The following is a 14,535-nucleotide window of genomic DNA, read 5'->3' as shown; positions in this document are numbered from 1 at the left end:
ACCCTTCAAACTCCTGAAGCAAAATTCTTTCCAAACTAGACCTGTGTGGCCCAGGGAATGTATGTTCTGTAGTTACTATTCCATAAATATCAATTGGTTCAAGATGTTTGTTCAGATCATCTATGTCTCTACGGATTTTCTTTTTTTTTTTGACTTTTTTTTTTTTTTTTTTAATTTTATTTATTTGACAGAGAGAGCACAAGCAGAGGGAGAGAGAGGGAGAAGCAGGCTCCCTGCTGAGCAAGGAGCCCGATGTGGGACTCGATCCCAGAACCCTGGGATCATGACCTGGGCCGAAGGCAGACGCTTAACCGACTGAGCCACCCAGGCGTCCCTCTACGGATTTTCTTGTCCAGCTGAATACAAAGGGGTATTCAATGTCCTGCTGTATTTGCAGAGATGCCCATTTCTTTTATTCCGTCAAACTTTGCTTCAGGAAATTGAAGCCCTGTGAGCAGATGCATAAATGTTTATGACTGTTATGTCCTCGTTATGAATTACCTCTTGTAGCATTATGAAGCATCCCTCTTTGTTTCTGGTAATACTCTTTTCCTGGAGTCTATTTTTAAATAACAGCTTTATTGAGATATAATTCATATCCATAAAATTCAACCACTTAGGGAGCCCACTGTGGTGGATTTTAGTATATTCACAGAATTTTGCAACCATGAACACAGTCTAATTTTAGAACATTTTGTCACAGAAAGAGATCTCACGCCCATTGACAGTCATTCCTCATCCCCCATCCCCGTCTCTTTGCTGCTGGGAGTAACGCCATGAAATTTTATGTGCAGGTACTTGTGTGAGCATGTCTTCAGTTCTCTTGGGAATATACCTGAGAGTGGAGTTTTTGGGTCATCTCATATCTCATATCTCTGTGTTGAACTTTTTGAGGAATTCCCAAACTGTTATTCAAAGTAGTTGAAGTCTCTCTTGTGTGATATTAATATAGGCACTCCATCCATGGGAAACCTTGTGTTCATTTGCTTTTAACCTCTCTGTGTCTTTGTACCTAAAGGGCACACACAGCATATTAGATATTTCTCTGTAATCCATTTTTATAATACCTGCCTTTTACCTGGAGTTTTAGCCCATTAACATTTAATGCAATTATTGGTGCCCTTCAGTGTAGGCCCACCAGTTTGTTTCTGTTTATCTGTTCTCTTTTCCTCTGCTCCCCCCTGTCTGCTTTTCTTGGACTATTTGACTACTTTTATTTCTTTTAAGATGTATTTATTTATTTCAGAGAGAGAGAGAGAGCGAGAGAGAGCAGGGGGGAGTGGCAGAGGGAGAAGCAGACTCCTTGCTGAGCAGGGAGCCCAACATGGGGCTCGATCCCAGGACCCTGAGATCATGACCTGAGCTTAAGGTAGACACTTAACTTACTGAGCCACCCAGGTGCCTCTATTTGACTACTTTTAGAAATCCATTTTAGGGGTACCTGGGTGGCTCAGTCATTAAGCGTCTGTCTTCGGCTCAGGTCATGATCCCAGGGTCCTGGGATCAAGCCCCGCATCGGGCTCCCTGCTCAGCGGGAAGCCTGCTTCTCCCTCTCCCACTCCCCCTGCTTGTGTTCCCTCTCTCGCTGTCTCTCTCTCTGTCGAATAAATAAAAAAAAAATTTTAAAAAAAAAAAAAAAAAAGAAGTCCATTTTAATATACTGGCTTTTTGCCATACTTTATGTTCTTTTTAGTGGTGGGCTCTGGGATTACAGTGTACATCCTTCACTTTTCAGTGCACTTAGAATTCATACTGCACAGTTCACAGGAAATACAACCACCTTGCAACCAAGTAGGTGTGTCTGCCTCACTCCTGCCTTCATGTACTCTACGGTGTCACAGGCGTCACATCTCCTGCCGTCGTAAGCCCCACAAGACGGTATTATTTTTGCCTCAGTCACAACTGTTTTTTAAATAAGAGGGAAAATCATCTTTAGTGTTTTAACTATGTATTTACCACTTCTGATACCCTCATGCCTCTAAGATCTAGTGTCGTTCCCCTCCAGCTTGAAGAACTGCCTTTAACAGCAGGTCTGCTGGCAACAAATTCTCATGGTTTTCATTTATCTGTAGATGTTTTATTTTGCCTTCATTCTTTAAAGATATGTTCACTGGATATAGAATTCTAGGTTGGCAGTTATTTTATTTACACAGTTTAAAAATGATCCACAGTCTTGCCTCGTGGTTTCTGATGTGAAGTTCACGGTCATCGAAATCATTGTTCTTCTTTAAGGAACGTGTCATGCTTCTCTGGCTGCTTGAAGGTTTCCTCGTTTTACCTTTGGCTCTCAGCAGATTGGCTATAATGTGCCTGGGTGAGATATTCTTTTTATTTATCCTGTTTGGGATTCACTTTCTTTTTTTCTTTTTTTTTTTTAAGATTTTATTTATTTGAGAGAATTAGAGACAGGAGGGGGCAGCAAAAGGAGAAGCAGGCTCCCCGCTGAGCAGGGAACCTGATGCAGGTCTCGATCCCCAGACCCCAGGATCATTACCTGAGCCAAGGCAGACGCTTAACCGACTGAGCCACCAGGCACACCTTCACTGAGTTTCTTAAATCTGTAAATTTATGTCCTTCACCTGATTGGGAAAATTTTCAGCCATCATTTAAAAAAAAATTTTTTTTTGACTCATTTTCTTTGTCCTGGGATTCCAATTTTTTCCCCTTCTAGGACTCAAAATATTAGACCTTTTGACATTGTCCCACAAGTCCTTAAGATTCTGTCCACTTTTGAAAGTGGACAGAATCTCTCTTCTTCATATTGGATAAATTCTGTTGATGCTTTTTCAAGGTCACTCTTTGCTCCGCCATATCCATCTCACTATTAAGCCCATCCAGTGCATTTTTTAACTTACATTGTATTTTTCAGTTTTAATATTCTCACTTCTTTTTACATTTTTTTATTTCTTTGACGATATTTCCTACCTTTTATGCAATATTAGTGTATTTTCCTATACTGAGATGAGTATTGTTCTAATAGCTGCTTAAAGTCCTTGTCTGATAATTCCAACCTCTTAGTCATGTCTGGGTTCATCAAGTAGGTTTTCACTGTATCCTGAATATTGTGAAGATTATGCTGTGACAGTCTGGATTCTGTTACATTCCTTGGATGAGTGTTGATGTTTGCATTTTAGCTGGTAATTACCTTGGTTAGTCTCCAACTGCAAAGTGTCTAGCCTGCAGTAGCAGCAGCTCAAATTTAGGTTCAGGCACTTTAGCCTCATCTACAAGCTGTGTTGGTCAGGCCTGTGAAAGCACAGTTCATACATCCATCAGAGATCTGGAGAAAGTTTACACACAGAACATGGAGCTGCCATTCTCTGGCTCTCTCTTTTCTGGGATTCTCCCCTCACTTTGGCAGGTGTGGCCACCCCACATTCTGTCCTCTGATTTCTCAAGCCAGAAAGGCTGCAGTTTTTCATCAGAGCTTCAGGTGACCCACATCACACTCTGCCCATGGCCCAAAGCTTCCAATTTTCCACTCCCATCCAAAATCTGCCTACCTCAGCTCACACCCCAGAGCTTTCAGGGAGTCATTCTTGTTTGTTTGAGTTTGAGGGTAAGGGGACTTTTTGTCCAGACTTTGTGTTACCTACAGAGGAGATGGTCTTAGGAGCCTTCTTTATCTTACCCTCCAACCTCGAATTTTGTACCCAGTCAGATTCCCAGTTAAGTGTGCAGATAAAGCCATTTTCAGGGCACCTGGGTGGCTCAGTCAGTTAAGCGTCTGACTCTTGGTTTCAGCTCAGGTCATGATCTCAGGGTCATGAGATCAAGCCCCGCATTGGGCTTTACACTGGGTGTGGAGTCTCCTTAAGATTCTCTCTCTCTCTTTCCTCACACTTGTTCACTCTCTCTCAAATAAATAAATCTTTTTTAAAAAGCCATTTTTCAATAAACAATGTCTCAAAAAAAAAAAAAAAAAATCCTCTCCCAAATTCCCTTCATTGGGAAGCAACTAGAGAATGTCCTTTACCAAAAATGAGGCTTTATACCAAGTAACAATCAATATATCCAGGGGGTCTGGGATTCAGATGACCCCAAAACAAGACCAAATTGAAAGAAATCCTGGGGACACAGGCATAGAGAACACCGAATCCACATTGTGCCGAGAAGAGCAGAAGTCTTTGGGAGCAATTTCTTCAAGAAGATAAACTTAGCAAAATACCCAACATATTTGAAGATTTTGAAAAGAGATTTACTTATTTAGGAAGTGTTTGGATTGGAATTACTGTTAAGTACATAGAAAATTAAACCAACACACAAACAATAGAAAATGATTTCGCCCCAGGGAGAACATAATGTATGGGAAAAGACAAAGTAATCATGATATACTATATGGCTTAGCTATGAATAGATATTACACAGTCGTGATGTACATCCCGAGTGTCGATCTAGTTGGAATTATGACAGAACTGTAACCTGAGGGTGGAAGTCCTGGGGAAGGGGAGGGAGGAATGAGAGAAAAGACCTGAATTAGTGGTTCTCAACCGAGGGCGACTCTGACCTCCCAGTGGACATTTGGTGATGTCTGGAAATATACTCAGGTGTCACATTTGGGAGGAAGGGGATGTTGCTTGCAGCTAGCATGTAGAATCCAGGGATGCTGCTCAACACACTCTCACGTACACACGCAACAGAGAATTAATTGGTCTACAACTGCCAACTGTGCTGCCGTTCAGTACCCCAAGCGAAGTCATTATTTGCCATTGTGGTGTGTCAGCAGACAACATCTAAAACGTAAACATCAAGTAGGAACTTCATAAGCATGTTTAGAGACACAGGGAAAGATTAGAAAGAATGAGCTGAAGGCTTTGGGAGTGAGAAGTGGGACCTGGGTGGTGGGTCCTCTGGGTTTTGTAACAAGCCTTGTAGCGCTCTGTCTCTTTAAACTGTGTGCACATGTGAGTCTTATATTTGGAATAACCATTTGAGTGGAAGAAGAGGACAGTTTAGAAAAGTACAAAAGTACAGAGGAAGGCCTGTCTTCCTGTTCTTCACAGAAGTTCTCTGAACCGTGGTGGATGACAGTCTTGGGTTCTTGCCCTCCACTAGGATGTGGCCATGGTGTGCTTCCTCCTTAGGTGACTCCATGTCTGTATATAAGAACGATGAAGGGAGAGACATGCTACTCTGCCCTGCCGTTAACTGGATCCGTGACTTATAATCCGTTTCTTTCTTCTTCGAGGCTGTAATCCCAGGAGCCTCCAGATTTGCGTTAACGTTCTACAAATGTGGCAGGTGATCGTGGCACATACCTCCTCCTGGTGGCAGCGTGCCAGAATTGCAGGCCCAGGTACTTTGAGGCACACCGGAACCCCGTAGAAGCTCAACATGCCAAACCGGGCATCTGAGGAAGCAGCAAGCATTTCACCTGCTCGGTCTCTGAGGCTCCTGTCACCACACATGCAGTTCAGAGCATCTGTTTTAGGGCCGGTAGCTGGTTCCAAAGTCCCATTGTGGGATAAACTGAATTTTGAGTTTGTTTAAAGGCTGGGAAATTCTAAAGCAGGGCTCTGCTCTTGCTCTTCGGGGCGCCCTGTGCTGGCAAGGAGAATGTAGCTGAGTGTCCCGTCCTGCCCTTGGGCTGGTCTTGTGGGTTCCAAGTGGAACGGTGCTGCCTTGTGCCTCTGCCTGTGCTTCTGACAGGAGGGACTTCGTAGGCATTGCAGCACATGCACTTGGCACCCCTGTGCTCTCGCTGTCAGAGTGCTCAGCTGTGCACCTGTCCACAGAAGCCCGGAGCCACACAGCCCGTGGCTCTGACCTTGGTATGTTTCTCGCTCCGGGGGATGGACTCCATCCAAAGCAGGGTGGGAACTTAAGATGCGGCTGGTTGAGGGGAGGACGCACGGGGGAAAGGAGGGCATGAGGGGCCCACAGTCAGAGCAGGCTTGAGAAGCTGGTCCTTTTGTCCCGGAGCAGGTGCCACACTTGTCCTCACTGGGAAGCAGAGGCAGCTGGGAGTACAGTTCCCACCTTGGGGTGCCCAGCCTGAGGAGGAACACCTGGGATTTTCCAGATAGGACTGCCGAAGGCAAAGATGCTTCCCTGCAGGTGGAAGGAGGCAGGGCCCGGAGCACTGCGGGCACCCATCCTCCTGCAGAGGGGCTCCCTCAGCCCGTGCCTGGGCCCAGGCCCCCCATCCCCTTCTGCCCCCCATCCCCTCCTGCCTGGACCTGTTGTCTCAGGTGGCACTCAGCACAGCTGGAGTCACACTTGTTCACGGACTTGTGTGTGGTCAACCCCCCATGAGGGGGCAGGGACAGACCACCCGCCAGGATCACCCCTTATGTCCTGGCTCTTAGTGGGTGCTCTGAGCAAGAGTGGTGGATGAGTGAATGAATGGGCAACAGTCACTTCTCTGGGGCACATACAGGAGGCCCACAAGAGCTGCAGTGTGCCCCCCTCCCCCGAGTCCCCCTGCCAGGCGCTCCGAGGCTCTCTGGGAAGAGTATGCCCGTCGTTGGTGTGCAGACCTGGTTGCATGGGTATGAGGACAGTGAGAAGTCACCAAGCCTGATAACATCTCTGCTTGAGGCGACCTTGCACTTGAAAGGTTTTTAGGGAATCCACAGCAGGAGCAAGTATGGCAACATGGAGACATCGGGTGGGGGGGGCGGGTATCGGGTTCTTCTCACTTGTTTTTTGCAGTCGGGGGATTTTCTTTCTTGGAGGACAGTGCACAGGGTGGTCATGAACTCCGCCATCTGTGGGTTTGCCCCCTCTGCCACCCCTCCGTGCCTGGCGCTCACCCTGGATGCTATGGGGATGGCAGGTACCACAGCGCCCCCAAGAGAGGTCCAGTTCAGCGGGCTGGAGGTGTGGAGCCCAAACGCCCGAGATCCCCCCTCTTTCTGTGCTCTCACCCAGTCCACCCTGTCTTCATTCCCTGGCCGGCAGTGACGATGGGAGCAGACAAAGCAGGTCTGCCTCTGGGCCTAGCTCCAGGGGCGTTCAGTCCCGCCTCTGCCTGCCGATGCCATGGGGACAGACGGAAGTCAAGGGGCAGGCCATGGCCAGGAGCTCAGCAAACACGAGAGTGGCCACAATGGGGGCCTCATCTGGGGTCCCTGGATGAGCAGGGCAGGGACCGTGGCCCTTAGCGCCTTGTCAGCCAAGCTTTTATGCCTTTTCCAGCCTCCCCGACAGGAGAGGAGGAGGGAGGGAGCACCCAGAGGAAATGGGCCGTTTTAGTGTGATGTGTGTTCCCAAAATATGTGAGAAACAATTAGTGTTTCCTCTTAAGTGTGAAAATGGAAAGCAGTAGGGCCACACCCCGGGACCCTGGAAATCTCCTGTCTGGCTTTTTGCACATGGCTGGCGGCCAGGAACTTCCCCCAAGGCCTGCCAGAGTGAGCACCTCAGTGCCCTCGGGTGAGACGAGAGTCCGTCCTGGCCACCCAGCCGCTGGAAACTGCCCCGCACGGCGCGATGGGCCCCCTGGCTGCGGTCAGGTGGCCTGCAGCCCCCACAGCAGCCTCCCTCTGGTCCCCCCAAAAGCACCTTTGGTTCCAAAGCCACAGTGGTTTCATGCTGTCAGCCTGCTGACCGTCCGTCCGTCCATCCATCCGTCCGTCAGGAGGCAGGGCTGCTGCTGCCCCAGGGCGGGGGGTGGAGGGGGAGGCGCTGTTCCCTTCGGCCCACGAGGCCCCTCACCCACAGCCCCTGTCTTCCTGCAGGTGAACAACGAGAACGTTGTCAAAGTCGGCCATCGGCAGGTGGTGAACATGATCCGCCAGGGAGGGAACCACCTCGTCCTCAAGGTGGTCACAGTGACCAGGAATCTCGACCCGGACGACACCGCCAGGAAGAAAGGTGCCCGCCCCGCCCCTGCTCTCCAGCCTCCTGTGCTTGGACACACTCAGGTGTCCCCACATCTCCTCCCGCTGGGGGCGGGCCCTCCAAGAGGAGGGAAAGAAGCCACAAGGGAGGCTGAGCGAGGACTGTGGGCTTGCCCACTGGACAGAGGTGGCAGCAGGCAAGGCTGTGCTCAGCAGCCCGGGGTCTGGGGGGCCACAGGACACGTGCGAGGCCCATGTCCTTGCTGTGATGGGGGGGCGGCCAGGGAGGGGCTGCAAGGCTGCGGGGACTGTGAGTCCCATTAGGCACCGGCAGGCACAGCGCCATTAGAGCTGGACCGGCCTCCCCTCCGCGGACTTGTGCTCACGCAGGCAGGGTGGTCCCGACCCATCCCGGCCCCAGTGGAGCCTCAGCGGGTGACCACTGCTGCTTCCCCTCCTCGGGGGGACGCCCGCCTGCCCGCCTTCCCTGCAGGCTCAGGGCCCCTGGCTCCCGGGTTGTGCTGGAAGCGTGGGGGTGGGGCGGGCAGCGTCCTGGCCGGGTTCTCACACCTGTCTCTCCCGTCTGCCCCTCAAGCTCCCCCGCCTCCCAAGCGTGCTCCAACCACGGCCCTCACCCTGCGCTCCAAGTCCATGACCTCGGAGCTGGAGGAGCTCGGTAAGAGTCGCCCGTCTGGCCCGCCCAGCCCCACGCTGTTGCCAGCACCTGGGACGCAGTGGGACCGGCCTCTGTGCAGCCTCAGGCCGTGCATGGCCTTTGCTCGCTTGCTTGCCCCGGTCCCTGCCCCTGACACCCGGGAATGGCGTCAGGTCCCTGTGTGCGGGCGGCTCCCACGTTGGCATCTCCGTGGGAATCCTGCTGGCTTCGGGGGTGGTTACTAGTTTTGCCTTTTCCTCTTTTCGGCTCATCTAACATTGTTTTGTTTTGAATTTTTGGGCCTCTCACTAGTGGATAAAGGTAAGCTGCCCCACAGTGTCCCCCAAACAGCCCCCCTGCTGCCTAGGCCCCCCGAAATCTGCCTCACTGGTGCTCCACGCACGGCTCAGACCAGAAAGCTGCATCCCTGGGGTTTGGCATAGACAGCGGTGGGGCTGGCAGGCCTGGCAGGCTGCACACCAGGGCTAGGGAGCTCCTGGCGTGTTCTAGGTCTGCAAGGAGAAGGAGGGCTGGATAGACAGGGAATGGCGTGCAGAGCCTCGTGGGCCCTGGGTCCAGTGGCACTGGTGGCTGCTGGGAGAGGGAGGACCCTGGAGCTGGTGTGGGCCGCCCAGATGCTGCTTAAATGTCGTGCCTGGGCGTCACCATGGAGCCCAGGGACACATTTGGAAGGAGGCTGGCTCTGACCACACGGAAGTGGCGAGTGGGCTGACGGGCTCACTCTGCAGAGCATGCAGAGAGGGCCTCGCTAGGTGCTAGAGGGTGAGCATCAGTGCACCTGTGCAGGGAACCTGTCCCTCGGGCCCGGCTGGCCCAGCGGGGTGACGTCTGAGTACCCCTCACTGGCGTTGAACAGGACATCACTCCCACCTGATCCCAGCCTTCACGGGGAGACCTTTTGGACCCTCCCCCCAGAAAGGGCAGAGCAGCCCTTCTTCTTTGCAGCATTCTCAGCTGGGGGGGGGGGTCTCCTCCATCCACGGTGGGTGCAGTGCTACAGCCAGACGGTCCTACCCCAGGCCCCAGCGGCCTCCCAGCTAGCACCCCTCACCGGTCACTGAGGCCTAGCCTTCTAGAAATCAGCACCCCTGCCGTGGTGCTGCCCACCTCCTGCCGAGAACGGGTAGCTCCCCACAAGCCCCTCTTCTTCTGGCCCCCAGGAAAGCCCGACCATCCCCCCACACCTGGCCTGCATCGGTGGGGATGACAACAGAACCGTTGCCCATCCGTTAAAACCAGACAGCATGTGCCACCCTGCCTTCTCCAAGGGGCCACGGTGTCTCGTGGCCTTTCTCCCCCCATGAGGGGTCGTGGGGCTCCTCCTGCCGTCCGCTCCCATTCTCACTCACCTGCCACGTTGGCACAGTGCTGGAGGGGCGGGGGCAGGGAGCTCAGTAGGAAGGACGCCCTGGGACGGTGCCTCATCCATAGCCAGGAAGCAGGTTTACCAGCGGGGCATCGGACAGAGAAGGTCACCCCGTCCCCGGGTTCCTGGGAAAGCCATAAATGCAGCTCTCTAGACACTCTGGCCTCCCGTGTCTGCCCACCCCCCCGCCCCACCGTGAGCTGCGGGTGAGGGTGAGGCTTTCCAGCCCCCGAGCCAGGCCGTGGAGGAGCGCTGCCATCTCCAGACTCACGCTCCCCTTTCTGTTTGCAAGCCTCCATCCGGAAGAAGAAGGGTAAGGGGCGAGCCCAGTGTCTGTCCCCAGCCCCCGCCCACACACCCTCTGGAAGAGAACCCCTCTGTGGCTGTCGGCGTGGCGTCTAGATGCCGTGACCTTGCGTTGTCTCCTCCCCGTGCCGGGGCCTGCGGAGGGGCCAGCTCCGGACCACGTCCTGTTTCAGTCTGTCCCGTCTGCCTCACTTCCCCCATTGTGGTTCCTGTCCCCACAGCGTGTTGTGCATTCCCCCCAGAGCTGTGTCCTCATCATCATGACTGTGAAGGCCGCGGGGCCCTCAGGCTATCACGGCCGGGCCTGCCCTACCAGCCGGCAGCCTCTATGCTGTGTCCGGGCCACGGCCACACGCAGCAGGTGGTCGGGGTGCAGGCCAGCAGAGCCCCTGGCACTGGATGGAGGGCTGGACCCCTGACTGCTGGCCGCCCCCCTCGAGCTCCCGGAAAGCCCCTGGCTCTCCCAGAGGCCTGTGCCCTGCCTTCTGTGCTTGAGCTGGTGGGGAGGAGGGAGCCGACAGGCATGGGGGAGGGGCGGTCGCCGTGCTGTGAACAGCAGAGACACCTGCCCCACGAGGGCCCTGATGGACTCAGGCCCCTCCTTCCCCAGCATCCACATTTTAGGGCGTTTCTCACCTGGCTGCTAGAGACAACTAACCCCAACAACTGAAAGAAGCATAAGAATTTCAAAACTGCTTTTGGGGGTGGGGGAGAGCGCAGAGTGGACCCTATCACGTGACCCTCGGCACTGAGGCAAAGACACAAGGCGGTATTCTGAATGCTCAAATCGAGGGGTGGGTCTTAGAATCCAACGAGACAACATCTGGGGGCAGGATCGTGGGTTCTGGAGCGCCAAGAAGGAGCGCCTCTTTTCTCCCCTCCCCGGCCTCCACCCCCCACCCCCAGGGGCTGCCCGGGAAACTCCCAGTGGCCTTTCCAGGATCGGTCACTGCGTCAGCCATGTGGTGGGTGCCCAGGACACAGAAAGTTTCCCGGAACTGCATCTGTCCCTGAGTGCCCCATGATCCAAGGCCACCGCCCCACTGTGCGCCACACCATCCTGAGGAAGGCCTCCCAGCGCCAGCTCCCAGGAGCTGCACTGCGCAACAGAGCTGGCCAAGGAAGTCCCCTGTCCAGGGCGTGCCCCTGGCCTGCACCCCCCAGGCCCCATCCACTCACCCTCCTCCCTCAGGGGCGCCTCCAGCAGCCAGACACTCCGGACTGAGGGAAAAGACAACTCACATTCCTGTGGCCATCATGGCCCAGAGCAGAATCGACACAGAGGACAGGCAAGGGACCCTCCTTGCTTTGAACAGCTGAGAAGACTGGACGCAATTCAAGATTGAGTGCCCCTCCCTCCTATTTCCTGACCCTGGCCAGAGCAGGGGGCTGGTGTGCACGCAAGACCCCAAAGGGCTCAGGGGCCATGACCCACCCAGCTCCCAAGGGAACTATGGGGTGCAGTGCAGGGCTCCAGGGGCCCATGCCGGCTGACAGGCCCAGCCCCTCACTGCAGTGAGGGAGAGGACAGTCCGGCCTCACGCAGCGGGGAGCATCAGACATCGCTGGACCTACAGAGAAGCTCCTGCCCCACCACACTGCCCCCGCCCCTCTCTTCCGGGTGATGGGGCTCACCTCCTCAGAAGCATTCCCCACACTCCAGAGGAGCCGTGTGCATCGGGGGGAAACCAGGCCTTTACACCATACTGGTTGAGTAGTGTCCCCCCAAATCTACGTCCAGCTAGAACCTATGAAAGGGACCTCATCTGGAAATAGGGCCTTTGCCGATGTACTCAGGATGAGGCCATACTGGACTGGGATGGGCCCTGACCCAATGACCGTGACCTCACAGGAGAGGTAGAGTCACACACACACACAGGAGGCCACAGAGGCAGAGGTTGGAGGAGCCAGGAATGAACGCTTGGAGCCCTGGAACCCTGAAGAGGCGAGAAGGATCCTCCCCCGGAGCCTCCAGGAGGAACCACCCTGCCGACACCTTGATTTGGGGATTCTGGCTTCCAGACTGATGGAGAATAAACTTCAGTTCCAGGAAACTGTCGCAGCAGTGAGAAGCCCCCAGCCCTGGCCCCTCCAGGCCGACGCCTGCTTTGGCTGCAGGCAGTTTCCAGCTCCTCGTCTCGAGAACCCCTTACTTTTGTCCTCCGGTGTTTCCAGGACCTGCCCTAGTCCCCAGACAGTGTGCTCGTGGGCACAAGGATGAACAGGCCACCAGGAGAGCCCCCATCCCTGGGCAGCTCAGGGTGCAAACCAGACCGGGTGGTGGGACCGGCCTCACCTCCCGGCCTGCTGGCGCCTCGGGCTACACCCACAGGCCCGTCCCTTGGAAGGCGGGGGACTCCGGCAGGCCCTCGGGCTAGCAACAGCCCGCTGGGGTCAGAGCGGCTGTCCCCATGCCTCCCTGCCTCCTGGGGAGACTGAGCCAGCGGGGGCCCAGCTGGCCACAGCTGTTGCTCCCAGCCCCTGCGGCTGGTGGTGATTGTGTTTTCGTCTTGGGGAGGAACTCCTGCCCAGGGTCTCACCCCGAGGTCTGGCTGGTGGGGCATGGGTTTCTGCAGCAGGAGGCCTCGGGGCACACTGGATGATGCGTGTTGAAGCCTGCCTGCAGCCAAGGGTGTGCTCCTGGGCGGGGCGGCGGGGACTCCCTGCTCTGGTTCCCACGGGCGACCTCACCGTGCTGACACATCCGCCACCCCCCACCTAGAGCGCGCTCGTCCCCTCGCCAGGAAGCTTGCACTTGATGGACAGTGAGCATCACCCCTGTCCTCTAAACAGACCGCAAGTTTGCTTAGAAAATTAAAATACAGGGCTGCTTCTGGAGCCCCCTCATCAACTCTCTACTAGCTGGTTTTTTAAGATTTGCCAGTTTCCTGATGTGTCTGCAGGATTGTTTTTAGCCACAGAGTATTTCATTTTAGGACTGCAGGGGGCTGGACTCACTAATCCTTTTCATCTGGAGCCCCCAAATAGAGACCCAAACCCTGGCTTTTGTAAATAAAAACAATAATCCTTAGAGCCTCACAGCCATGGCTCGTGTTCTGATAAACAAGCCCTCAGAGACGGGGCCTGAGTGGTCCTGAGTCAGGCAGGCAGGCTCCCTCTGAGACCGGAGCCAGGAGGGGACCCAGGCCCCTTGGGGAAGCGTCTCTCCCTGCGAATCACATAAACCATGCTAAGTGGCTCTCACCGAAGCAGCAGCAGGACCTCCCAGCCTTACCCCCCACAAGCCAAGATGCTCTGCTGTTCTGGCTCCGAAGAACATTTGGATGGAGGCAGGAGGACCAAGGTGTCCAACAAAGACAAGGCTATCCACCCAAGGTGGCCTCTTGTCTCGGGTGAGCGTGGTGTGGACAGTGCCCGGACTTCTCCGCAATTCTGATGACAATCCTAGATCTCCACTGCCCACCGGGGCTCAGCACCCCTGGCCCAAGGTGGGGGCGGAGAGGCTGGATGACCCCAACTGGAGCCCCAGCTCCCACCACCTGGTCCCCGATTTTTGTCTGCATGACCTTCAGCGTCTCAGATCCCGGTTGTTGCGGGTTCTCATTAGGGTAAGAAATGAGGCATTTACAACTTCTGCCAGGGACCATTGTTATCACGGGACCTTGGCCTCACCTGTGCACACCCAGCATTCACGGCATATTTGTAGGGTGCCTGCCACGTGCCCAGAAGCTCCGTGATCACAGTCTGCCACCTGCGTATTCAGGGCGCATGAAGACCCAGGCGGTACTCCAGTACTGCGCGGCAGACCCACGGCATGCAGGGGGAAGGGGCTTCAAACCAAAGCAACAGCTAGAAACAGGAGGCTGTCCAGGATGCTGCCGGTTAGCTCTGCGTCCCAGGACGGCATCCCGCCCCGGGCTCCCTGTGCGACGCGGCCGGCAGCACAGCCAGCGCTCGCTCCACCTGCAGGGCCTCCCACAGGCTGTGCTGGGCTCCACGTGCCGGAGGCCCCCGGGGTGAGCGACCCGAGCTGCGTGTGCTGCATTGAAGGCTGGACCCACAGACGGGCTCCCAGCTCCGAGGACACCCGACTCCCTGCACCTGAGCAGAAGCAAACCGACAGCTGCCTCGAGGGCCGCAGCTTCCGGGCACAGCCACGAGGACCGAGGAGGCTAGCCAAGTGCCACCAGAGCACCGCCGCAAGAGGCCCCTGAGCCATGGTCAAGGGAGCGTGGCCCGGCTGGCGGGGCGGCGTCAGGGACTCTGCACAGAAGCGAGCTAGACCCCAGCCATGGAAGGAATGCCGGCCCAGATCAGAGAGGGGACGGCTTCCTGGAGGAAGCAGCTTTCTGGGATCGTGGGGTGTGCACAGCACAGCAGCAGGGACAGAGACCCAGCAAAGGGGAGGACAGGAGAGAAAGAAGGGGCAGCAGCTGTGAGGG

The 14,535-nt window shown here is 55.1% G+C and overlaps 1 protein-coding gene across 1 annotated transcript in view; it reads left to right on the top strand.

Annotated features, from left to right (window-relative positions):
• Positions 1-14,535, top strand: part of SHANK2 (SH3 and multiple ankyrin repeat domains 2) — a 477,134-nt gene that overhangs the window by 442,149 nt on the left and 20,450 nt on the right. The window contains 4 exon segments of the mRNA XM_032414570.1: positions 7,683-7,818; positions 8,380-8,460; positions 8,752-8,760; positions 10,119-10,139. Coding sequence (XP_032270461.1) covers positions 7,683-7,818; positions 8,380-8,460; positions 8,752-8,760; positions 10,119-10,139 — 247 coding nt within the window.

Source organism: Phoca vitulina, unplaced genomic scaffold (assembly GCF_004348235.1).
Source record: "Phoca vitulina isolate PV1807 unplaced genomic scaffold, GSC_HSeal_1.0 scaffold16, whole genome shotgun sequence".
Taxonomy (NCBI): domain Eukaryota; kingdom Metazoa; phylum Chordata; class Mammalia; order Carnivora; family Phocidae; genus Phoca; species Phoca vitulina.
This window is presented reverse-complemented; position numbering and strand designations above follow the sequence as displayed.